General features: G+C 49.2%; 1 protein-coding gene across 1 annotated transcript in view; it reads left to right on the forward strand.

The window, feature by feature from the left end:
• Positions 1-26,816, forward strand: part of CNTRL (centriolin) — a 1,084,252-nt gene that overhangs the window by 179,273 nt on the left and 878,163 nt on the right. Inside the window, exon 11 of the mRNA XM_085613596.1 lies at positions 10,588-10,782. Coding sequence (XP_085469722.1) covers positions 10,588-10,782 — 195 coding nt within the window. The remainder of the gene's footprint in view (positions 1-10,587; positions 10,783-26,816) is intronic.

A 26,816-nucleotide genomic window follows, 5' to 3' on the forward strand; every position in this document is an offset into this window, starting at 1 on the left:
TTCAATTCAATTTTAATTCACGTTTATTTGGACCGTAGATCCATAAACCAAACACACAATATATAAATTACATCTTAAAAAATTCATTTCTTTTAAAATATTAAAATACATCTTAAAAACTCATTTAAACACCTTTATAACCTAAATTGCACGTGATCTATTTGTTACAGCTCGATAAAAGTATTCAGAAGTACTTTCACTTTTTGCATAAACTTCCCCATAGCAACGGCAATATCTAAATTAGTCATTTCGGTTAGCAGTGCGACAGCCTGTGCCCTTGTTTTGATCTCATATGACTTAAATAATGGTTTTAAAAACATACATCGTAATTCTAAAAGCCTGTGGCAATCTAATAATATATGTAACAAATCACACTGTGTGTTCAAGGTGCAAGTACATCTTCCCATCTTGTCGACCATGGCGCTTTTTACCATATAGTTTGTATAACATGGGTTTACCCCAATTCTTACCCTAAGGACTTCCCTCCGTAATCCACAATCTGGTAGCCTATCAATATAAGGGAAGCACTGATTATCCTCCCAAGCAATATTCATGAAATGTACTGATGGTTTGTTCCCAAGATACTTTCGATCCTCTACAATAGATATTTCCTTCCCCAACGATTTCAGAATCTTTTTTATCAATATTTACCACAGAATCGTTAGGGTCCAGGGTAACCTCCATCCTACGGTATAACTTCTTCATGGTTGCCCTGATCTCTTTTGCCCATCTTTTTTTTTTTTTTTTTTTTTTTGTATTTTGAAAACCTTTATTTAAACATTTCGGTACACAGCAGAGAGCCTACAACCCTGCGGGCCGGCCGCGAGAAACCCATTTGGATGTATGTCGGATCACACAGCCCTGTGCCGTCAACCCGGAGGTACGGCGGCGTTGAGGAGTGCAAACGTACCGAGAGGTAGAGAAGAATATTACATGTCTCAGAATTAAGTAAACAATCACAAATTAGGGGCAGGCTGCCCTAGGAGGCATAAGGTGCCGAAACTTCCAACTCCCCCCCCCCCCCCTCCCTCCCGAAACATCGGTCAACACTGCGCTTTCATGTGTGCCCTTGGCTAGCCAGCACCCTCCCCCCTCTTTCCCAGCTCCCCGAGCCGCGATAGCAAGTGTCTAAACATCTCCGGGTTCTTCCTGCACAATGGAAGGGGGCTCGCAGATTCCCCCCCTAAAATCATTCCACTTGGACCACACCTCAACCCACTTGCGCGGGCACCCTCTCGCCACATATACTGTCTTTTCCTGCAGCATGCACCAGTCCATGTCGCTGGCCCAGTCTGAAGGTTTCGGCGGAACAGCGCTGCCCCAGAGCCTGGCGATGTTCCTTTTTGCTATCATTTGCCCGAGTGTCACCCAGAGCCTCCCCTTTGGCGGCAGGTCAGTTGGTTCCCATATGTTGAGGAGGCATCTCTTGGCTTCCGGGCGAATCTCCACCTCCCACACCTCCTCCATATCCCGCACCACCCTTCTCCAGTACCTCTGAATCTTCGGGCAGTCCCACAGCACGTGGAAAAAGGTTCCACTGCCTCCACACCCCCTTCTACATAGCGTTGTGTCCGCCCTACCCATCATATGTAGTCTTGTGCAAGAGATATAAACTCTGTGTAGGATCTTCAATTGGATGAGCCGCAATCGGGCCGATATCGCGACCTCACGTGGAGAAGCCAGAGCGTGCAGCCACTCCTCGTCATCTATTTCCAGCCCTTCAGCGACCCACTTTTCTTTAAGGGGAAGAAGCAAATCTGGGGGGTTATTAATAAGTTTTTTGTAGGTAAGGGATATGGCGTGTTCCGCGAGGAGTCCATCGAGCAATCTATCTTCGAGCGGGGAGGCTGGCGGCAGCTTGACCTCCGGTGGGATGTTCGCCTGCAAGGAGTGGCGCACCTGCAAGTATCTGAAATATTCGGCATCTGCCAGTTCGTATGCGTCCTGCATTTGGGCGAATGAGCGGACCCCGGCAGGTCCCCAAATGTCTTTGATTTGAGAGATGCCGATAAGATCCCAATTGCGGAATCCTTTGGTGCGTCGCAGATTTCCCAACGCTTCTGAGGCCCATAGTGGCGTGGCCATCGTGAGGACTCCGGACCATCCGAGCTTCTTCTGTGCGATGTGCCACAGCTTTACCGAATGAAGTGTCGGGCCGGTGAGTCTGCTCACACCCCGTCTAGAGTAGAGTGCTATTTCGTAGTTCCCTCCGGGAAGCAGCCATCTATCCATGCCGTAAGCCGGGTCATTCCCGTCCCCGTATGTCCCTTGGTTGATCGCGGATAGGTGGGCCGCCCAGTAGTACTCACGAATATCGGGGAGAGCGATTCCACCATCGTACCACCCCAGTGTGAGTTTGGCCAGTGAGATTCGGGGCTGCCCGGCCCAGAGGAGGTCGCGCAGCGCAGCTTCGATCGCTAGGAAGTAACTGTTCGGGACCAGGTGCGGGTAATTTTGGAGTGCGTATAGAAACCGCGGGAGCGAGAGCATCTTGAATAATGCTGCCCTGCCCAGCAATGACAGGGGCAGATGCTGCCAGGATTTCGCCTCCCGTTGAAGCCGAAGCAGCGGCGGCTTGAGATTTTGCTCGTACAGCAGAGCCTTGTTAACAGTAATATACACTCCGAGATACTTAAACCCGTCCTCTGCCACCCGAATAGGGCAAGAGTCAGGGAGTCTGGGAGGGTCCCCACGGAGGACGTATAGATGCGATTTGGCCCAGTTGACTCGGAAGCCAGAGTTGCGACCGAAACTGTCCAGTATATTCAGCGCCGCGATCAGTGACCCACGCGGCTTCGAGAGGTAAAGAAGTATGTCATCGGCATAGAGAGATATCTTATCCTCCCACCCCTCCGCCCATGTTATGCCCTGCACGGTGGCAACCTGTCTTATCCAGGCCGCAAGCGGTTCGAGGGAGAGGGCGAATAGAAGGGGGGACAGGGGACAGCCCTGTCGAGTTCCTCTGGCCAGCGTGAAGACTTCAGACACCTTATTATTTACCAGCACCTGCGCCAGGGGTTCCGCATACAGTAATCGCACCCAAGCGATAAACTGGGGTCCAAAGCCCAGCTTACGCAGGACTGCGAACATGTAGGGCCACTCTAGGGTGTCGAAGGCCATGGTGGCATCCAACGAGACCACCACCGCGTCCTCTTGAAGACTGTGGCACTGCCCTAGCACCCCATGCAATCTCCTAATATTGAGGGCCGTATTTCGGTGGGGCATGAATCCCGATTGGTCAGGGTGGATTAGCGACGAAAGCACCGGCTTAAGCCGATTGGCCAGCGTCTTGGCAAGTATTTTAGGTTCCGCGTTTAGAAGCGAAATGGGTCTGTACGATGCACAAGAGTCTTTGGGTTTACCTTCTTTCGGAATTGCCACTATGGTCGCCAACCGCTGGTCCCGGGGCAGCAGCCCTACTGCTTTACTGCAGTCGAACATGAGTTTGAGGTGCTTACTAGTGACGTCTGGCTGGAGTTTGTAGATCTCTATGGGTATGCCGTTCGGACCGAGCGCCTTACCAGGACGGAGGTCTCCTATCGCCTGCTGGAGCTCAGCCTCGGTGAGCGGGCTGTCAAGAGCCTCCCGATCTGTGTCCGAGAGAGTGGGCAAGCGTATGTCCGCGAGGAGGTCCATGGAGTCCTCCTCCGGCCGGTCCGACTCTCGCTTGTAAACCTGCTGGTAATAGTCGGCGAACTGTTGTACTATTGCCCGGGGTTCCGTGAGCACTCTCCCCAATTCAGTGTGCAACTCCGGCACCACCCTGCTGGCCTGTTGTTTCCGCTCAAGCCAGGCAATAAGTTTCCCGGCTTTGTCACCTTGATCATATATTCTACCAATTCTATGCCGAGCCACCGTCTGGGCCTCCTGGGATACCAGCGCTCTATACTCCGCCGCCTTTAGCTGCATCGCGTGCCTGAGCTCCCGGTCGCCGCTGGTCGTTGCCTCCCGTTCTAGTTCCCCAAGTTGCTCCTCTAGCGCTACGGTCTGTTGGCTGCGTTCCCGTCGCCGAGCCGCGATAGCCGATAGCGCCTCGCCCCGCACCACAGTTTTAAACGCCTCCCAGAGGGTGGCAGGGGAGGCGACCGACCCATCGTTTTCTGTGAAGTAGCGCGAGATGGAAGTGGATATGTGTTTCCTAGTGACCTCGTGTTTCAAGTGCCAGGGATTAATTGGCGCAGCGCAGCCCTCCCGTCTACTTCCGAATATAATCTGTGCAAGGACCGGTGAATGGTCGGAGATGCCCCTGGGGAGGAATTCGGCCTCCAGTACCGCCATGTCGTGTTGGAGCAGGGTGAGGATGTAGTCCAGCCGTGAGAAGGAGTGGTGCGCCCCGGAGAAGAAGCTGAAGCTACTTTCAGTGGGGTGGAGTAGGCGCCAAACGTCCGTCAGCCCGAAGGACTCGAGGAAGTCCGGCAGCCACCGTTGCCCCTGGGGCAGGTCTCTAGGTGGCAGTCTGTCTTGGGCTCCCGATGCCACTGCGTTCAAGTCCCCTCCCAGAACGAGCCGACCCTCGGGTAGCGATAGGAGGAATGAGCCCAGGTCTGCGAAGGCCCGGGCCTGTAGGCCTGGGGGGACATAGACTGAAAGAAGATTAAGCGCCCGGCCTTCCCAACGCCCCGACACAGCCGTGAAGCGGCCCTGCGGGTCGGTCTTGGTGATATCTACATGAAGGGGCAGCGAGCGTCGCAGGAGTATACCCACTCCTCTCGATCCAGTGGTGAAACCTGAGTGTGCTGCTAGAGTGTACCCATATCTGTTCAGGGCGTGACAGACATTCCCCAATAAGTGTGTTTCTTGCAGAAGCACCACATCTGGCTGGTGCCGTTTGAGGAACTGCAAAACTATAGTACGCTTGAGTCTGTCCCCCATACCGTTGACGTTCCAGCTGAGAATCTTTAGGCTTTTTTCCCACCTTCTAGCCATGGCTGTGTCGTAAGAGGGTGTCTTGTCCCACCACCCGGGCATCAATTGTGTGTACACAGTGTGTGTGACCGTAAAGGATCCCCAACTCCCACACCTCCCTGAGCCCCACCCCACAATAACAAACCATACAAAATATAACAAACCCAACAAGCCGGACAATCAACTCCCTCCCTCCCGGAGCTGGCCCTGACCTCCCTGCCCCCCCATCCCAAAACAACACCCCCCACCCTGCCCCCTGCTCCGTGGGTCTTGAACTGCCCACCACCCCAATTAGCAGAGCGCCTGTCGCCCCACCCCACCCCGGTGAACCCACCGAGGAACTCAACTTGGGAAGTTCATGGGCTAGTCCCCTTTGGTCGCCCGTCCGTGGTGCCCCAGTTCGTTCAGCCCCTCTGTCCCGGAGTCACCCATAGAGGGAAGCCACCCGTAGAGGCAGTGAGGCGGCCAGGGTACCCCAGAGTCAACTAGTCTCAAAAGAAAGGCACATGTAGTATACGTTACTGTCTGATGTCTTCTCAGCGCTATCTCTCGTGGTCTCAGCGCGGCGTCCCTTCTCTGGACGAGCCCCAGCGGGGACTGTTGGACCTGGAACGCCAGGACCGCTGACTCGGCGCACCACCCGCAGGGTGTCCCGGCGCCGACTCCGTGGCGGGCAGGCCCGCGTCTCGCCGCTGTACTTCTTCACGCCTGGAATCCTGCGTCACCTCTCCCGCATCCAGCCACTCCTGCACCGCTTCCGGCGTGGTGAAGAAGAGGGATCGCCCACCGGCGATGATTTTCAATTTGGCGGGGAAAAACATCATATATCTGATCCCACGCTCGCGGAGCGCCGCCTTGACCCCTTGGAAGGAGCGCCTTTCCCGTTGGACCTGGAGCGTGAAGTCGGGAAAGAACCGGATCGTGGCCCCTTCATACTGTAGGTCACCGTGCTGTCGTGCCGCCTGAAGAATTGCGTCCCGGTCCCGGAAATTCAGAATTTTGGCTATGATCGTCCGTGGCATGGCCCCAGGCTTGGGTCGTGGGATAGGGGCCCTGTGCGCCCGCTCAATGGTGAAGAGCTTCGAGAGACGCTTGGGTTGAAGGTGTCGTAGGATCAGGTCCTCCAGGAAGAGCTCCACACTGTCTCCTTCAAGTCCTTCCGCCACACCCACGACGCGGATATTACTTCTCCGAGCCCTCCCTTCTTGATCATCGAGCCGCAGGGCCATCAGGCGGTGCTGGTGTACTAGCTCATTCACCCTACCCTCAAGCCGCTTCTCCGAGTCCTGTAGGGCCTTAATATCGACTTCATTAGCCTTGGAGCGGTCAGTGGTTTTCCCCAGGTCAGCTCGGAGCAGGGCCACTTCAATGGTGATCTTATCCATTTTGGTTTCCAAGTTCATGCCCAGGGTTTGAATCGCAGCCATGATGGACTTCAATGAAGGGTCCGCTGGGTCCGCGTCATCCTTCGGAGCCCTTTCCGCCGGAGGCGGCGCCTTGGCTACTGTGTACTGGTCAAGCTTGTTGGCCTGCGTTGCGGCTCCACTCTTGGGTCGCATGGCGGTCCGGGCACCCCGCGAGCCGTATGCGACACCGCCCGCTGCAACACCGAGGTGTCCTGTGGTCCGACCGGCGTTCGCGGACGTAGCCTTGGGCCCACCGCTGTTACTCAGGGATCGATAGAGGGAGGAAGACCTCCGCCGCCACACGAGAGGCCCAAAATCAGTTCCCGTACACCGTCCCACTCCCAGTCAGCCAGGCGGTGCGCAGTCCCCAGTCGCGCTTGTGGGCCTCACCGGATGAGTGGGCCGGGCGCTCCCACGCAACAGGCCACCCTCTGCTCTTCTGTGGCCACAAAATGGCGTCCCCTTCTAGGCCAGGGAATCAGTCCGCCGCAGCCCCAGTCGCGATCGTGCACCTTCCCTAGGACGACTGGTGGTCCCCTCCGCAGCACCCAGGCGCCCCTTGATCCGGCTGGGTTTGACGGACGTAGCCTTGAGCCCACAGTTCTCTGTCAGGGATCGATAGGGGGAAGAAGGTCTCCGCCGCCAACAGCCAGGCCCGATATCAAGCAGAGCACTCCGTCTCACCCCCGGGCAGCCAGGTGGTTCGCAGTCCCAGTCGCGCTCTGGAGTCTCACCGGAGGGTAGGGCAGGGCGTCCCTCAGCAACAGGCCTCCATCTGGTCTCTCGTGGCCGCAAAATGGCGCCCTCTTCTCGGCCAGGGAATCAGTCCGCCGCAGCCCCAGTCGCGATCTCGCACCCGCTCCGTAGACATCCGCTGGTCTCCGGCCCCGAGCCGCGATATCAGCCGCGTTCTTCTACGGCGGCGTCACTCTGAGCGCGTCGGTGGGCAGGCCCTCGCCGGGGCCTCAGGTAGCGCCGGGAGCCGCAACAGAGCTCCGGAGCCGAGGCGTCCGGCCGCCGTCATCCGCCGCGGCCACCCTCCTGGGCCGTGCGAGTGTCGCCTGGGGTCGCCGAGCCGCCTCCGTGTGCACCGGGTCAGGGGGAGCCGGGGGAGCTCCAAGGGCACTCCCCCCAGCGCGGATTAAGTCCGGATTTTGATGGAACACCAACGGTCCCGGCGGAGCTCCGGGATCAGGCGGCCATTCACCTCGGCGCCTAGCCACGCCCCCCCTCTTTTGCCCATCTTAACTCACTTTTCTCTACTTCATTTTTACACCATTGGGATACTTTTATATTTCCATCAGCCCCTAATCGTTGCCAAAAACAAAACAAGGCCATACCAGATAGCATACCCCATGAGGTCAGTCCTAGCTCCAATCTTACGGCCTGAACCATGGATGATTGAGGCAGCATAATTAAATTGTTTAATTTTTTTTTTGCCTTCCTCAAGGTCCCAGGACATCTTCCCACTCAAATATATCAATTCAGCACCATACAAAAATTGTGGGGGTACCATAGCTATTCACATGCTAACAAACTTCAGTTGATACCACAACCGCATTTGAGATGCAAAAGAGAATGTTACTCTTTTGGTCCAGGAAATATACTGCTTGCTGACATCTGTAAGACAGTGACCATGTCTTTAGTCTACACTTTCTCAAAAAATTACACAGCTATTCGTGTGAGAAGATTATAGTGCAAAGTATTCCTTGTGTCAAAAGTTGGATTGTTAGGCAGAGATGGAACCAAGCTTCAGTACTTGCAGGAAAATAACTTGTGAAGTCCATAACAAACCAGCGTCTAGCCAGAAGAAAAGGAAATGGATGTTTCTGTTTTTTCCTATTCAGATGATACTCTGAAGGGACTGGACAAACCTGTGGAAGTGAAGGAGACCACCTGCAAAGGAGTTACTACCGTGGAATTGCACCTGGCCAGCACATTTGCTGTATTTTTAGGGTATTTGAGTGTTCACAGAAAAAAGGCACAATTTTCGTACATGTAACACAGGCAGTAGCAGTCTGTCCAGAAATGCCTCTACTGACAGAAAATTGGGAGAAAAGCTCTACTTATGGCACCCCTTCATTTGTTGGAGTAGCAGATCATGCAGTCGTGAATATTGGCAAGCTAAAAACTAAGCCAGATATTTCAATTTAAAAAAAACACTGTTGCAAGGCTGACCTCTACAATTTAAAAGTAAGCATGTGCTAATAGTCTCTAGGGAGCTGGTTGTAGAGCCCCAATATTGAGCAGCCATCCTGCAATCAGCCGGTTGTCACCCGCCTGGTCTTGGCCCATGACATCATTAACAGTGGAGTGGGTGTTCAGTGTGCGTTCTGTACGTATGGGGTTAGATAGTCCACCCACTCTCGTGTCAGCATATAGCATACTGAGGTGGAAAGCCACTGTGTGGTGGAACATTCCCAGCCCAAGTGTGATATCCTCGATGTCTTGTGCTAAAGCTGCAATGAAATTAGTCTGTTTCGTTCGAGTTTTTTCGTACAAGAGCGTTTTTCTCAATTAGTTGTATTTCCAACCCTCCAACTAAGTGTGGTGGTTTGGCAATTTACGTAATTCTATAATGTGGTCCTATTTTCTATATTATTCCGTTCTTTGTAAATCTTTATAATTCTATTAAAACTAATACTGAACAAAGATAAAATGGAGATGAGGTCAACTTTTACACTTTGATACACACTGAACACCTGAAGTTTGAATATGGCCAATAATTTTTAACAAATGAAGTTTTAGAAAAGAAACATGTCAAGTCTAGATACAGCCGTCATTGATGCACATTATTGACGGGAGGAAATTAAAAGGTTGAAGTGAACAAAGGAACAAGTGAAAACCGAAAACTCATTTATGAAATTCATCATCCACTGTTGGTTCTGTTCCAGCGTGGATTTGTGGCCAATTTTACTTATTGTGTCAAGAACGTTTCCTGGAAACACAGAATTCACGTAACACGCGTCTTTCCCTTTGTAAGGGAATTTACGTCATCATGTCAGTATTTACATGCAAAACGTGTGGAGGATTGTAGGAAATATTGAGCAGAAATAAGACCAGCAAGATCACAAGACAAGGCATCTGACACTTCTACATACATGTAGGCAAGGGAGTGTCGAGTTTAAATACATGCAGAACTTCGAATTTTGGACCAATTCACAAAATCACTCTGTATACCTATTTTAAATTTAGAGGCACAAAACAAAAGTTTCAGAGGAAAATTCACAATCTGGGTTCTCAGAATCCAGGCTGGCTGATATTTGCTCTGGCCAGGTAGGTGTATGTGTTTTAAAATGAAATTTTCGCCAGCATGGTGGATGTTCTTCACTCTTCTGATGGGTCTAACTGCAAGTGCAGATGAAGACCCGAAGACCCATAAACTTGCACATGATTATTCCTGTCCCTCCATGCAGGCTATTGTCATAGGCAGGATAAATACGATTCTGGGTTACGAATGGGGATGGAACGCCAGAGTATTTATTTGGGATATTGAAGAAAGGGTTGCTGCACAGTGAACAATGTTATCACAAGGCAGACTCAAAGAGGTCATTTGCAAAATCCCATGTGACTCACATCTGCAGCTGTGGTACGAATCTCTGAGTAGACAGAATTGTTGTGTGCATCCCATAAACGTTGGGTACTTGCGCCAAACGTCACAGTGGTCCTACAGTAGTAAATGTTCCACTTTTCACAGTGCCCTTTGTCAGTCACTCCCATTGAGAGAACCAGCCATCGGTTTCCACTATTAGTAGTTTACTCAAAATTGTTTCTTGAAAAATAAAGATTGCAAAATAGCTTCTTATTTGTGTGATGCATTGAAAATAGCCTCGTGAGAGATACTGTACTCGGTTTATAGGACCTATGAACAGGCACATAGCCATTCTAAAGAGAATATTGTAGGGGAGGGTTATCTAGTATTCTTCCATGTAGTTACTAAAGATTTTGGTTATAGTTTGTAATCAATTTCCTGACCACACCCTAATGTCTCAATCAGCAAAATCTCTTGATGCTTCATTCGTTTCCAAGAACTATTCTTGTATAAACCGTTTTAAGGAACCAATTATCAGTACAAGCCATCCTATTTTACTGATACATGTCAAGCTAGGACTCCCATAAAAACAGGACTAGGGGACAAACAGAGCTCCTCTTTCCATCAATAAACTAGTTCCAGCTTATTGTTTCCTGTCCGACTCTTACCTCTTCTACGTAAGTTGTGTGCTTCATAGGCCTGTGTTAGATTTATAGTTACTTTTTTCCCTATACTGCATTCCAGATTTCCGAAGCTGAAAAAGAGAACTTGCGGCAGCAACTTAGTGATAAAATCCAGCTACTTAATCAGCTGCGCACAGAAGCCCAGGAACTAGAGCGGCAAATGGAAAGACAGCGGAGAGAAATGGAAAAGAAGCAGGGTGAAATTGAGGAGCTGCAGTTGTTTTTAGAGTCTATGGATCCCAGAGACCCAAGACATGTAAGTAATTTTTATTTCTCTTTGTATTTTGTGGTGTTTTCCTGTCTAATTTTCCCACTGTAGGTTCAGATTCTGCAGCACAGAGTGGATGCCCACTGCTGGACTGTGATGTAGTGAATGGCAAGAAAGGCTAAGCTCAGAATTCACTTTCTGTGTTCAGTGTGTCTGAATATAGATGGAGGAAACAAGCGTAAGCTAAAACCTGCAAGAAAGTAATTGTTTTTGGGGGGATTTTTATATAGCGCAAACTAGACCCGAAGATATTGGAGCACTTTACATGAGCACCAGTTGTATTACAGATGGACATGTTCATTTTTTGTTAGGCACGCTGAGATTAAGTGATTTGACCAGAATCACAAGATGTTGACCGTACCTGCTGAGACTCTAACCAGGTTCCCAGCTTCGAGGTTGACCGCCTTAGCCGTTAGGCCACATCCTCTCCCCTCTGTGTTATAAGGGAAGTAACAAAACACAAAATTATATCTGCAATACGTTTTACAACGCATCTTTCAGTTGCTGTTTGGAACATTTAAACACCACTTGGGTAGTTTAAGAATAGTGATATAGTTACTGGCGTTTTTTGCTTTTGCTTAGGTCTGCTACTTTTGGCTTGTCATTTACCCAAAAATGTTGTCAGTAAAGGCAGAGAGCAATGATACTACCATTTTTAGAATTGATTTTCAGGCTAGAACCTTTCTGCCGAAAGTTTGAGTTATGAAGATCTGCTATATTGCTGATACCATTTCTTCATCATTGCATCTGAGATTATTGGTGTATGCTCTATTGTAGTGAAGGTGTCTGTTATAAGTTTATAGCAAGCAGACAAGAGTCACAAGGCAAATATACCATGGTATTTTTAAATGTAGCTAATCAAGTCACTCAATGAAATGAAAACCAGTTTTCTAGATCTGGTGATCAAACAAGATGGCAAATTTTATGTTACATCTTGAGAAGCCACATGGTGGCACACTTGCTGAAACTGTCATGTGTTCTATACAGGGCCTATTGTGGTTTTTCCTATGTTATCCTAACTGTGCATGACACAGGCCGCATTGGCTTTGCACATGCTTCTATATAAACACATTGACTTCTGTCACATTATATTTTCACACCGAACCTGCTCTTGTTTTCTCGTTCTGATGGATATATCCGCCTATAGATACCTCACCTTTTGAATTACCCCTGCGCCAGCATTCCACGGAAATTCTTCTCCTAGCTCCCCCACGTCGATGAGGACGTCACAATAGCACCGCTCCACTCGCGACTCCGTATGACTTCACCGGAGCCATAAGAAGACCTTGTCGGTGTGCTGACGTCAGTTCCCTTTTTTCCGCGCCGTCGATGGGTAACGTTTTTTTTCTGAGACTTTGCATTTCTCTGATATTACTTTGTTTCTTTACATCTTCTTAGTGTTTCTGTAGGAATGGCTACTTTGAAGAAGTCGGGTTTCAAGCCTTCCTTCGGACCACGACGTCGAAGGATGTTCGTGTTGTTGAAAGATTAGCTCAAAGGCGCTGAAGGAGCATGAAGCAAAATTCTTCATGGCAAAGGCGAAAAAAGAGAAGAGAGGTTGTAAGTGCTCGAGGTCGTCGACCTCGCATACTTTGAAGTCTAGGAAGCATAAGAAGTCGAAGAGGAGACACTGTTCTCGACATCGCTCTTCGAAGGTCAAGGCTTCGAGGTCAGCTTCACCGAGAAAAGGACTTTGTTTCTCCGTCGCCTTCTCCTTTTCTGCAGGCGACTCGGATCCACTCACCGACTCCGAGGGGTTCGCCGGCGCCCAGAGGTTCTCAGGCACCCAGAGGTTCTCCGGCACCCAGAGTGTCTTCTCCTGTAGGTTTTTCGCCAGATGTTCAGGCTACTCTACTGGATCTGCTTTTCGATGCCTCAAGATTGTTTGGTACCAAAGACAGTAGGGCTACTGCAAGATCTTTGGCCCTACAGTCTCAGCCCAGGGGGTCTGGCTACAAGGGGTATCGAGGCTTTGGAAAGAGGGCTTCCTTTTGAGGTTGTCAGCAGCAACAACAGCAAATCGCTCTGTACAGGTCGTACATGGGGAAAAAATAGAGGCATTGTTCGAGGTGCCTCTCTGCAGCAGTCCTCCTCTTCCTCTGTCCCCACCCCCCCTCCCCCCCCACTGATACCACGGGAAAGCAGCTTTAGATCCCCCATCTTGGAACATGTTCGTCCTGTAGGGGGTCGGGTGTCCCATTTTCTACAAGATTGGAAATCGGTTACCTCAGACCGTTGGGTTTTGAATCTTGTGGAAAATGGGTCCGCCCTCCCTTTTCTAGAGTTTCCACCTCCTTACCCACCTCGCCAGGATTGGTGTTCAGAGGACCCTTTACTACTCTTGCAACAGGAGGTTCTTGTCTTGTTGCAGAAAGGGGCGATAGAGATGGTTCCATAGCAAGAAAGGGGTCAGGGATGTTACTCCCAATATTTCCTGATTCCCAAGAAGGACGGTCGATTGAGGCCGATCCTAGACCTCAGGATTTTGAATTTTTACCTCAGACAGGAAAAGTTCAAAATGTTGACCTTGGCTCAGGTTCTTTTAACGCTGCAACAGGGAGATTGGATGGTGTCGATCGATTTGCAGGATGCGTATATTTATCTTCCCATCCTGAAGTAGCATCGGAAGTATCTGTGGTTTATGGTGGGGTCGCATCGATCGATTTGCAGGATGCGTATATTTATCTTCCCATCCTGAAGTCGCATCCGAAGTATCTGCGGTTTATGGTGGGGTCGCAAAACTACCAGTTTGCGGTCCTTCCGTTCAGTCTCACTTCTATACCACGGGTCTTCACAAAGGTGATGGCGTTGGTGGCAGCACATCTCAGAAGGTGAGGGGTTCCTGTTTTCCCTAATCTGGACGACTGGCTGCTGAAAGCCAAGTCTCCAGAGATGGTGTTGCGCCACTTGTATGCAACAACACAATTGTTGTTCAACTTGGGTTTCTCGATAAATGTACCCAAATTTCACCTGGTGCCTTCTCAGCACAGCCTGTTCATAGGGGCAATACTGGACACTACTGTGTGTCAAGTATTTCCGCCCCCGCAGAGGATTCTTGACAAACAGGAGATAATTTGTTTGTTTCACAATGGAGCGGTTGTTCCAGTCCTGAAGGTCCTGCGCCTGCTCTGTCGGTTCGCTTCCTCCATACTGTTGGTCAGCCATGTACGCTGGCACATGAGAGCACTCAAGGGTGCCTCCGCAGGCAGTGGTATCAACACAACGGAGATCTCAGGGAGAACATCAGAATCTCCAGAGACACTGCAGCAGAGCTGTCTTGGTGGAGTGTGCAGGACAACCTGTCTCAATGAAAGCCCCTTCAGCCTCCTCCACCAGTGGCCACAGTGATTACGATGCCTCCACTTTAGGGTGGGGTGCTCATCTGGGGGATTTGGAGGTCAAAGGTCTTTGGTCTCCAGAGGAAAAGCTGCTTCACATCAACCCTTTGGAATTGCGGGCAATACGTTTGGCTCTAAAGGCCTTCCTTCCATCTGTTTGCGGTCTGTCAGTTCAGGTCCTAACGGACAACACTACCACGGTGTGGTACATCAACAAACAGGGAGGTGTAGGGTGATATCGTCTCTGCAGAGAGGCTCCGTGACTCTGGTCCTGAGCTCAGGGCCATCAGATTTGTGTAATGGCAAATCATCTGGGCGGTGTGCTAAATGTACGTGTGGACAGTCTCAGTCGGCATTACTCAGCCGATCACGAGTGACGGCTTCATCCAGAGGTGGTCCATCTCGTCTTTAGGCTGTGGGGATTTCCTTGGTTGGACCTCTTTGCCACCCGCCAGAACGCGCACTGCCTGTTGTTCTGCAGTCTCCAGTTTCCGATGCAGGAAGCATTAGGGGGCGAGTTTCAGTTGGATTGGTGTTCCTAGTTCCTTTACACGTTTCCCCCCATACCCTTGATTCCTCGGGTTCTGAGGAAAATTGGCCAAGACCGGACCCAAGTCATATTGATTGCTCAGGATTGCCCAAGAAGGGTATTGTACACAGATCTACTTCATCTCTCATTGAACCCTCCGCTCCGTCTCCCTATCAGGGCAGATCTCCTCTCGCAGTCGCAGGGGCAGGGTTTAAACCCCCACCTCCGAGCCTGCCCCTTCATGCCTGGAGATTGAACGGGGCAACTTGAGTTTCTTCTCTCTCCCACCGGATGTAGTGGATGTTATTTTATCATCCAGGAGACACTCCACCAAATATATTTATTCCTACCGGTGGTCCAAATTTTTTAAATGGTGTGGAAAGAGGTCAATTGATCCTTTGAAGGCCCATTTGTCTGATGTGCTCTGTTTCTCTCTTTCCTTGGCTCAGAACGGCTGTGCTGTAGCTACAGTTAAAGGATATTTGTCGGCTTTGTCAGCTTTCCTTTGTTTGCCGGACCAGCCGTCTTTGTTTAAATCTCCAGTTGTTATGAGGTTCATTAAGGGCCTAACCAATAAGTTTCCTCCCACTCCTTTCATTATGCCTCAGTGGGATTTGAATCTTGTTCTTACTTTTCTGATGGGTTCTCCATTTGAGCCTCCACATAGTTGCCCTTTGAGACTTCTTTCTTTCAAGCTGGTCTTTTTGGTCGCAATTACCTTGGCCAGGAGGGTAAGTTAGCTTCAGGCTCTTAGTTCTAAACCTCCATTCTTGACCATTCATGCAGAAAAGATGGTTCTCAGGACCAGGGCTGACTTCATCGCCTGGACCCTAAGAGGGCGGTCAGTTTTTACCTGGACAGGACCAGGGAACTAATGCTGGATGATCAGCTCTTTGCGGGCTACATTGGTCGGATGAAAGGAAAAGCTGTTCACAAATGTACACTCTTCAGGTGGATCGTCCTGTGTATCAAGATTTGCTACGCCTTGGCCAAGAAGAAGCCGCCTGAATGTATTCGAGCTCATTCCACCAGAGCTAAGTCTTCTTCTTCTGCTTTGGTTAGAGGTGTTCCTTTTGTTGATATTTGTTTGTAAGGCAGCAACTTGGGCCTCCCTCCATACCTCTGGGAAGCATTACTGCTTGGATTCTGAGGTTAGGAGGGACGGCCATTTTGCACGTTCTGTTCTGCAAGATTTTTTGGTATAGTCAGGTGGACATCCTCCTCCGGGAGAGGTACGGCTTGGGGATTCAATTCAAAAGGTGAGGAATCCACAGGCAGATGTATCCATCAGAAGAATAAGTTACTTACCTTCGGTAACTCTTTTTCTGGTGGATACAGTATCTGCCTATGGATTCCTTACTGACCCACCGCCTCCCCGTTGTCCTCCTGTTTTCCCCCAAAAAGTTATAACTGTTTGACATGGATGTTTTCAATATGTAATTTTCATGCTTACAGTTTGCTGCTAGGAAGTGCTTTGCTTATTGGCTTTTCCTTTCTGTTTATATATATACTATGTGTATTTCTATATATATATTATGTATACCGTGTATATTTGTGGAAATGTTATCGGTCTGCCTGTTTGCCTCAAGGGCACGGACAAAATGGGTGGAACTGACATCAGCATGCCAACGAGGTCTTCTTATGGCTCCAGTGACGTCATACGGAGTCGCGAGCGGAGGCGTGCTATTATGACGTCCTCGTCGACGTGGGAGAGCTAGGAAAATAATTTCTGTGGAATGCTGGCACAGGGGTAATTCAAAAGGTGAGGAATCCACAGGCAGATACTATATCCACCAGAAAAAGCGTTAATGAAGATAAGTAACTAGTTCTTCTCTTCCAGGGGATCCTCGTCAATAGTCGTAAGCACTGAATATTCCCATCCATGTGTGGGGACCCTGGAAATAATACAAATTATGTATGGAATATATATATATATATATATATATATATATATATATATCTTCTGGTCTGTTGCGCCGGGATGCCCCCGGGTAAGCTGAGCGCATTATAAATTTCATATTATTATTATTATTATTATTATATATATATAATTTTTTCTCATACCAATGCAGCTCCCATCTAGGAGACTAAACAATGTAATAACACACATAAAGCTGCATTTGCAAATATATATAAAAACACAAGAGGGCAAGTAGCACTTGAACTCTGTTTTTTAATGAGTAAAACTCATGAAGAAAAACACTGCAAATAAAGCAGACATTGTTAGCCTACAGGCTGCATTGTATACCAATAGCATATAAAATGAAAGCATTTCCCTACAAAACTGGCACCGTGCCTTTAAGGAAGCCATGACCTCTAGCTTCTCATCAAGCCTCAGGGGTGACAGTTAGGTCAGTTGTTCTTTACGGCTCCTTCAGTCAGGACCCTGGATTCACAGCTTTCACTTTTTTTGGCTTTCTGTCAAAAAATAACTGATAATTTTCTAGTGTTTGTACTTTCACTCAACGTCTTTTTGCCTTAGAGTGAGAGTGATACCTTTTTTGAGTTCCAGAAAAGGTTTATTTTCTTCAAGAGTGCCTTCTTTATTTGATCCTTGCCCTGCCTGTGGCAAGAAGAAGGCCAGATCAGACACACCCTGTGTGTATTCTCTGCCTCCCTGAGTCTCACTCTTCTTCCAACTGCCATCCTTGTAAGAAGCTGTCGAGAAGGACCATCAAAGACAGGGAGAGAATTTGACTTTATGGCCTCTCCGAAAGAGATAGGTCTCCAGTGAAGCATCAGAAAAAGAGAACTCGGTCGACGTCGAGAGGCAAGGTCCTGACCTGTTCTCCATCGGCGTCGGGATCGATGTCGAAGCTGCCACCGACGAAGAGATCGTCGTCGAAAGACCCCGGCAAAGCAATCAACGTCGACGACATTGACGTCAACCAGTCGACACCGGCTGGGTGTTCGACATCGAGGCACATCACTCCGTCGTCGCCTCGTCAACGGCGATCGATGTCGAGGCACAGGTCTCTATCGAGATCAGTCCAGAGATCTTTGACGTCGAGACAAAGGACACCATCTTCGATGTCGAGGCAGAAGTCTCTGTCGAAGTCACAGCAAAGATCTTCGGCGTCGAAGCAGCGAGCTCCGTCTATGGCAGCACACCGCCGGTCGACGTCGAGACACCGATCGTCAGAACAAAGGCAGTTGACGTCGAAGCATGGTACTCCGTCGATGTCAGGTACACTCCATCGTCGACGTCGAGGCAGAAATCTCCGTCGACGTCACAGCAAAGATCTTTGGCGTCGAAGCAGCGAGCTCCGTCTACGGCAGCACACCGCCAGTCGACGTCGAGACACCGATCGTCAGAACAAAGGCAGTTGACGTCGAAGCATGGTACTCCGTCGATGTCAGGTAGACGTTCGACGTCGAGAGGCCGGTCGACTACAAGATTGAGCCCTCCATCTAAAAGGAGAAAGTCGACGTCGAGGCAGGCTTTTCCGTTGAGAAGGCAGTCTGCGCAGCGCATTCCAGATCGAAGTCGAGACACCAGTCTAAAGAGGACTCACGTCCAGTGAGTCTGTCCTCGTCACCAACGCCTATGTCTAGAACAGGTTCTCCTAGTTCTCACAGAGGCTCCACGTCAAGGTCTCCGGAGGTGGTGATGTCGACCTCCAGCAGTCCAGTGTCCGGAGGACACCAAGATTCTCCGATCAGGCCTACGCAGGGAGGGGTGAATTCTCCTCCCCCACCCTACACAGTTTCCTGAAGGGGAGAGAGGCGAAGATCACCTTCCATCCATCTTTCACCACGATGGAACAGACCCTTGCATCACTGGGTCACAGCTCCAGACACAGGGGCGCAGCATTACTCGAGCCCTCTTCACAGATCTCCGTTGGCTCGGCTGGTACAGGCTGTGGACAGGGAACATACTCCTACAAGAGTCAGAGCTTGCAGCCGCACTCCTGTGCATTCATACAGAAGGAGATCTAGAAGCAGGAGGTGAAGACGCGTATCCCAACTTCTTCATCCTCTTTCACTCGCACGTCCTTCAGAGACTACTCACCTACCCTCACTGACAGTCCACCGTCGAGGGTCTCTCCGGTGGATGACGTTACCACTTTTCAGGACATACTTGGCAGAGGAGCAACAAAGCTGGGCATTCCTATGCTGACTGGTCAGAGTAAGTCCTCTGTGATTTTTTGAGACTTTACTCCAAAGGGAAGCATCTAGACCTTTGCTACCTTTGGTACCGGGCCTCATAGAGCCAGTGATGGACATTTTTCTTACGCCGGCAACAGTTAAGACCGCGCCAGCTAGAATTTTAAAGAAGTACCGCTCGCCAGAAAACAACCCACTCTTCCTTAGATCTGATCCCCCTCCGGATTCTGTGATAATTGCAGCAGCAAAAAAGACTCATGCTACTGCTTCCTCCTCTGCTGTTCCACCAGACAAGGAGAGTAAAATGCAGGATTTGTGGGAAGGAAGGTTTGTGGCACATCCGCCTCGATGCTAAAAGTCTCAAGTGCATCGTCTCTCTTTGGCCGGTATGACTGGTCTCTGTGGGACTCCCTACAAAGATTCACAGAGAGGTTGCTGCAGGAAGACCGCAAGGACTTTGAAGAGATCTTGCAGGAGGGCAGCTTGGTGGCTAACCAAGTTATCAGCGCAGCAGCTGATGGAGCTACTCTGTCAGCGCATGCCTATGCGCATGGAATATGTGCTCGACGAACATCTTGGCTCCGTCTCGCAGAACTCAAGCCAGAAGTGCAATCGCGCATCCTGAATCTTCCATTCTCCAGATCACTGTTCGGGGCTCACACGGATGAGGAAATGTCCCGCATGAAAACAGAACTGGACACACTAAAGGCCGTGGGTCTAGAAAAGAAGAAGGAATTCCGCAAAAGATTCAGGCCTTACAATTGATGATCCTCCCAACAGAGGGTTTAAACCCCTCATTGGCAGAAAAATCAGGATCAGCAAGGTCAACAAAGATCTCAATATCAGGGCAGGCGTTCCTCCAGAGGAAGAGGAAACTAGCGTCAGATCACACCTCCGCCAAGACGCAGACCAAGCAATGAGTGCCCGCTTCCCCCGTCACCGTTTACCACTCCAGTGGGGGGAAGTATTGCAAATCATCTCGACGAGTGGCGAGCTATCACAAACGACCAGTGGGTGTTGGCTACTCTGCAGAATGGGTACTCTCTACGTCTCCGACACCATCCTCCCTCAATCCCTCCGGTTCCATCATCTTGTCACCCGATGAAAACTTTACGGAACAAAGTGGCCACCCTTCTCCGAAAGTCAGCCAACGAGAAGGTGCCAATATCTCAAAGAGGGAAAGGGTCTGCTCAAGATACTTCTTAGTAAAGAAGAAGGGTCGCAAGGCGGAGTACAGACCCATTCTGGATCTGCGAACACTCAACAAATCTATCAGAAAGGTGAAGTTTCGCATGTTGGCTCTCCATCAAATATATCCACATCTTAGGCAGGGAGATTGGATGTGTTCGCTGGATCTGCAAGATGCATACTTTCACGTCCCTGTAAATCTGCATCACAAAACATACCTGAGATTCCTGGTGGGATCCTCTCACTACCAGTTCAAGGTACTACTGAATTCAGCTTTCAGAGTGTTCACGAAGTGCATGGCAGTAGTGGCAGCCGCACTACGCCGCAAAGGCATCTTCGTGTACCCGTACTTAGACGACTGGCTGTTGGAACGGTCCCTCATCGCAGAGCGTGAGGAGTAATTTCCTGCAATGCCTAGAGCTTTGTCACCGGCTGGGCCTTCACGTGAACTTCGACAAATCGACTCCACAACCAACACAAAGAATCCATTATCTAGGTGCTCTGGTAGACTCCGAGGTAGGAAAAGTGTTTCCTTCGGAGGACAGACAGTATTCCATCATACAGAAATGCAAGTTTGTTCTGGACAACGGAAGGCTGTCGGTTCATCGAATTGCATCCTGCATCTTCCTGGTCCCCAATGCCAGACTACGAATGCGTCCTCTTCAGCAGGATCTGGAGGACAAGTGGGAAAAGCAAACAGCTCGCTCGGACGACAAGATAAGTCTCTCAAACGCAGCAAGAGCTTCCATCCCATGGTGGATAAAGAAGGAGAACATGCAAGTCAGGATACCTATTCACCAAGCACCTCCCTCTCAAACACTGATCACGGACGCTTCCCTCCAGGGCTGGGGAGCCCACATGGGATCCCTCCAGATACAAGGTCTATGGTCACCAAATGAGCGATCCGATCACATCAACATGCAGGAACCTGCCCCTCAAGGCTTTCCTCCCTTTGATTCAGGCAAGTTCAATCTTAGTACAGACAGACAATACCACCACCATGTACTACCTGAACAAACAGGGGGGAACTCGTTCCCGCATATTGTCACTGGAAGCTCAAACTCTCTGGCATTGGCTCCTGGCACGGAATCTAGCGATAACAGCAGTCCACCTGCCGGGCGAGCAGAACGCGAGAGCGGATTCTCTCAGTCGTCACTTCGAAGACAGACAAGACTGAGTTCTCAACGACAAAGTAGTTGAAGACATATTCCAGGCTTGGGGTCGCCCCACCATCGACGTCTTCGCGGACGACTAAAATACAAAATTCCGAGACTTCGCCTCAAGGTTCTACCGGCCAGGGTCGAAAGGGAATGCCCTTTTGATAAACTGGTGAGGGGCATTTGTGTACACCTTTCCACCCCTTCCTCTCATTTCGAAGGTGGTGACCAAGTTGTCTCATTCCCACACGAGGATGATAATGATTGCCCCGGACTGGCCGAGACAATGGTGGTACCATGACCTTCTGCACCTGTCGAAGTGCCCTCACAGGAGGCTGCCGTGCAGACCAGACCTGCTGTCCAAGATGAGCAGGAGGATTCATCACCCCAACCTTCCCTCACTGAACTTGGCAGCATGGCTCCTGAAGTCCACCAGTACGGCCATTTAGGACTACCACAGGACTGCATGTCCATTTTAAAGGAAGCATGAAGGCCTTACACTAGACACTCATATGCGTGCAAGTGGAAACGCTTTTATATGTGGTGTGTTCAAAACAATTGTAACCCAACCAAAGGACAAGAAGAGGTCATCCTTCCATACCTGCTTTATCTGGCGAAAGCAGGCTTGAAGTTTCCTTCCATTAAGGTGCTCTTAGCAGCTATCACTGCAAAAAGGCAATCACCTTCTCAACCTACTTTCTTTCAGTTACAGGTTGTTAAAGACTTTTTGAACGGTCTGAAGAAGGTCTATCCTCCGGTCCGGCTTCCTTCACCACATGGAAGCTGAACCTGGTGCTATCAAAATTGATGGGTCCGCCTTTCGAACCCATACACAAAGCAACCTTACAACATCTTTCTTGGAAGGCGGCTTTCTTGGAAGCAATCTCGTCAGCTCGCAGAGTGAGCGAAATACAGGCCCTCTGCTCTAAGGAACCTTATACAGTCTTCCATCTTAATAGGGTCGTATTGAGGACTCATGCCTCTTTCCTCCCCAAAGTGGTGTCAGATTTTCATGTAAATCAGATCATCTCTTTGCCCACTTTTTTCCCTAGTCCTGCCACTCCGGCTGAGAGGGCTTTGCACTCCCTGGACCTGAAAAGAGTTTTAAAATTCTACCTGGATAGGTCCAAGTCCACGAGAAAATCTGAACGGGTTTTCCAGCTTCAAAGCGGTCCATCTCCAGATGGATAGTTTCATGTATAAAGTTAGCTTATAAATTAGCACAGAGGCCTCTTGGATATACTCCCAAGGTGCATTCTACCAGAGGAAAAGCGGCTACGACTGCTTTTCTGCATAACGTGCCTATATCTGAAATCTGTAAGGCGGCGACTAGGAGGTCCGTCCATACATTTACGAGGCACTATTGTCTAGATTCAGACACCAGAGCAGACACCCAAGTAGGCCAGGGCTCCTTGAGGAATCTGTTCAACAGCAACAGCTGATTGCGAATGTTGTTGTATGTTGGGTCTCTCTTTCTCTCATTTGCCTGCAGGGTGAGGATTGGGCTTGCTATTCTATTCAGTGCTTATGACTATTGATGAGGATCCCCTGGAAGAGAAGGATAAGTTACTTACCTGTAATCCTAGTTCTCTTCCAGGGGTATCCTCATCAAAGTCACAAGCAACCCACCCTCTGCCCCAGGCAAATGAGATTGTATTCATTGTTAAAGAATATCTTTGGGCCCTGTTCTTCAGGATTACGCAAAGAACAACTGACCTAACTGTCACCCCTGAGGCATGATGGGAAGCTAGGGGTCATGGCTGCCCTAAAGGCACGGTGCCAGTTTTGTAGGAATATGCTTTCATTTTCTATGCTATTGGTTTACAGTGAAGCCTGTAGGCTAACAATGTCTGCTTTATTTGCAGTGTTTTTCTTCATGAGTTTTACTCATTAAAAAACAGAGTTGAAGTGCTACTTGCCCTCTTGTGTTTTTATATAGATTTGCAAATACAGCTTTATGTGTGTTATTACATTGTTTAGCCTCTTAGATGGGAGCTGCATTGGTATGTGAAAAAAGTGATGTGTGGGTGTGTGTGTGTGCGCGCGTGTGTGCGCGTGTGTGTGTGTGTAGGGGTGTGTGTGTGTGTAGGGGTGTGTGTGTGTGTAGGTGTGTGTGTGTGTGTGTTTAGGTGTGTGTGTGTGTAGGTGTGTGTGTGTAGGTGTGTGTAGGTGTGTGTGTAGATAGATAGACACAGACACCAATATCACTTTTTTCACATACCAATGCCGCTCCTATATATATATATATATATATATATATATATATATATATTCCATATATCATTTTTATTATTTCCGGGGTCCACGCACATGGGCGGGAATATTCTGTGCTTATGACTTTGATGAGGATACCCCTAGAAGAGAACTAGAATTACAGGCAAGTAATTTATCCTTCTGCTCTTTCCTGGGATTTAGTCTGAACAGCAGACATGGTCAAACAGCAATGTCTCTAGTTATTTTGTTCTGGTCAGGCACTCGCACCTAGACACAACACAGGTGCAGCTGTTGTTTATGAACATGTGAACCTTGTCATATAGTTATGCACAGCAATGTAACACAGAGAGAGAGAGAGAATTTCTGAGAGAATATCACGGCTGTATCTAGGATGTAGAAATTTCATCTGTGTATGCTAAGGCATAGGGTCTGCTACTAAACCCAGAGATCTTTGCAGTATAATCAGTTTGCTTCCGTAGAAGGTGGATGGGCGAGAGGGGGTTAGGTTATTCTATCTTATAATATGACAGGGGTTTTCATAATATGCGGTTTATTGTTAGACAGTTGTTTTCTGATTGTGGCACACAGGCTGCATTCTAGAGCACGATAGTTTAAACAAACATTTCAAACTTCCTTTGTGTCTTTGTCATATCTTATTGTGGATGAGTAAGAGTGTGTGAGCGAAAGGGGATGTGTCATGTCACCTCGATCCCTGAGAGGGTCTGTAGTGTTGTTCTGAGGTGTCCGTTCGCTTGTCTCTCTGGATATGAGTAGGAGGAGGGCAAGTGAGACACTATAGCTAGTCAGTCTTGGGCTCATGGTACTGAGGTGGTATGGTGACTCAGTCCCTATCTACTCATGTTCTGTGGTCCCAAGCATAGTTCTGTTCCCGATCAGAATTCCTGCAACAAAACCATGTAATTTTTATTGCAGGCAGAACACAATGTGGCAAGTATTACACTGCCTGTGCATGCCTTGATTGAAATTGCTGGCTGCACAAAAAACACCTTAAAAAAATACGTCACTGGGGGAATGTATTACAAACTAACCCACCCTGACAAAAGCCTGGGACCTCCTTAGGCCTTTGAGAGTAGGGCTGAAAGATGCTGGTGTCATTGGTTTACCTAGGGTCATAAATCCTAAAACCCCGACCATATCTTAGTTTTCATCTTTCCCATCCACCGCACTAATAAAGGGATACTTGGGAGTGGATGAGGAATTTTTATCTTAGATTTACGCCCCCCTAGTCTAAATTCTTTCAATAGCTCACTGAAATATGGTCGATCCTACCCTGACTTCTTTAGGAGTCAGGGTGAACCCGATGATTTGCATGCCACTACTAGAGTTGGGTGAGGGTTATTTGAAAAAAATGCATTTATTTATTTTCCCACTCCCTTAGTAGTGTCTAGGTGTGACAGGTGACTTCTCCCTGCCTTGTTAAGTGTCTCCCACCCAGGAGGGATACTCTAAAAGGTTATGATAAATTAAAACATTAGCCTGGCAAAAAGGTTCAGACTGAGAGCAGTAAAGACTTTGGGGATTGTTGTAAAGTGCCCTTAATGTATGGTCATCCCTCCACTTCTTCCTGCTAGATGCTGTGGCAGTTGAGCTGAAAGTGTGCTGGGTCCTGCTAATCATTCCCAGCTCCAGTGTTGTTTCCCTCAAACTGTAAATGTGAATTGGTACGCCTAACTGGCAAGTACTTTTACACCCCTGTAAGTACCTAGTATATGGTGCCAGTGGTACTCGGGGTAGGGGATGTAAAACGGGTACTAGGGCAGCAGCACTTATTGTGCCATCCTCAGTGACCTGAATAAAATTGAAGTCTGCTATGTCAGCCCTGCACGAGCAGCTTGCCTGCTAAAGTTTGACCCTGCGCACACCATGTGTGACGGGGTCTCCTCTCTGCATTTAATGGATATCAGTCACCACTAAGGTAGGCCTCCTAAAGCCCAGGAGGCAGGGCGCATTATATTAAATGTGTGGAAATATATGTGCGAGGATATCCTGCCCTGTGGTAGCATTCTAAGCATAATTCTACCACAAGTGACAGGCGGTCCATCGGACAACATAGTCTGGCGTATGGGCCTTACTTATATCCCCGGATACATGATGGCCCGACCTATTTCTTTTGTGTTTGTTCTCAAACACCGTGCTTTTTAACCCCGACACGATGGTGGTGTCGTGGTTTAACCTGCATGTACCTGAGTGGCACTTTAGACAGTGTCCACCAAGTTAAACCAATGTTCTTGTTCCTTGGTGGGCTTTTTCAAAGCTTTGCTGCAAAGAGAGAAGTCTGACCTCATGCTGGGGAGTATGTGCCGCTCCCAGAGGTCAGAGACAAAGGACCTGTGTAAGCAAGAGATGACACCTCAGACCACACAGGATGGCTTGTGATTACTCCGGTGTGGCGGTGAACCTCAAAGGCTTCACTGGCGCCACTGGACAAAGAAACTGTCCTCCACTTGAGGACAAAGCTTCTGTCCATGCCCCAAGCACTGTTTTTCGCAGACAGACGGGAAATTAGCTATGCAGTAGGCGTCCACCTTCACAAGGCTGACCACACCTCTAGGGGCTGGCAGCTGAGGTATACGACGGAGGATGGTTCTCAATTTAGCCTTAAAATCAGGTTCTGGCTAGTTTTAGTGACATACACCCACAAGATATCACAGCTATTGGTTACTAGTCCTAACGTCCACTAACACCCCCTAAATCCAGGATTTAAGGGGCACACCAGAACCTCAGATTCGGCATGATAACCAAGACGAGACTCTTTCCATGACAAGGCAGGACTCCGCTAAGCTCTGCACCTGTGGCAGCCACCCTGCGCCCACTGGATTTTGACTCAACTAAGGCAAGAGACCGGTTCCAAAATTAAGGTGAACCCCTCTGCAAACTCCAGACTTCACTAGAACTCCCTTGGGCTAGAGGAACTAGTCCCCTGCAGTCGCCAGGCACAAAGTGCAAAGTCCACGACCTTAAAGTCCGGTTCCCTGAGCCATCTGGCGTGGCCGCTCAAAGTCCTGGGGCAGGTGGCTTCTGGGAACTGTAGTCCTGACCCTCAGCAAGGCTCAGCTTTCTACATTGTTCCCCTGGTCCTCTGGATAAAAATTTCCTCAACTGGAGTACTGACAGGCACCAAAACTTGTTGGTAGTCAGTCCGACTAAAACCTGCTTTACTCAACGCTTCAAGAGTAGAGAATCATCTGCATGAACGACCAACCACCCCTGTGGCTCCATCGTGAAGATTTTGCATCTGTTTTCACCCTCTCTTGGCACACCTGCCAGTTCCTCTGGGCACAGATCATGTTCAGCACCACGGATTGCCGAAAGCACCTCTGCACCTGGGTCCCCCAAGCCAGGTAGATTGGATCTGCCTGGATACTCCTGGTCCAAAGCCAGCTTCTTGTTTTGTTTCCAAAGGGTTTAGCCCAACTCGCCCTGCAAGTACCATTTTGCAAAGGTAACCATTCCAATACCGTGACCCTG

The sequence above is a fragment of the Triturus cristatus genome, chromosome 1_2 (assembly GCF_964204655.1).
Source record: "Triturus cristatus chromosome 1_2, aTriCri1.1, whole genome shotgun sequence".
In the NCBI taxonomy this organism is placed as follows: domain Eukaryota; kingdom Metazoa; phylum Chordata; class Amphibia; order Caudata; family Salamandridae; genus Triturus; species Triturus cristatus.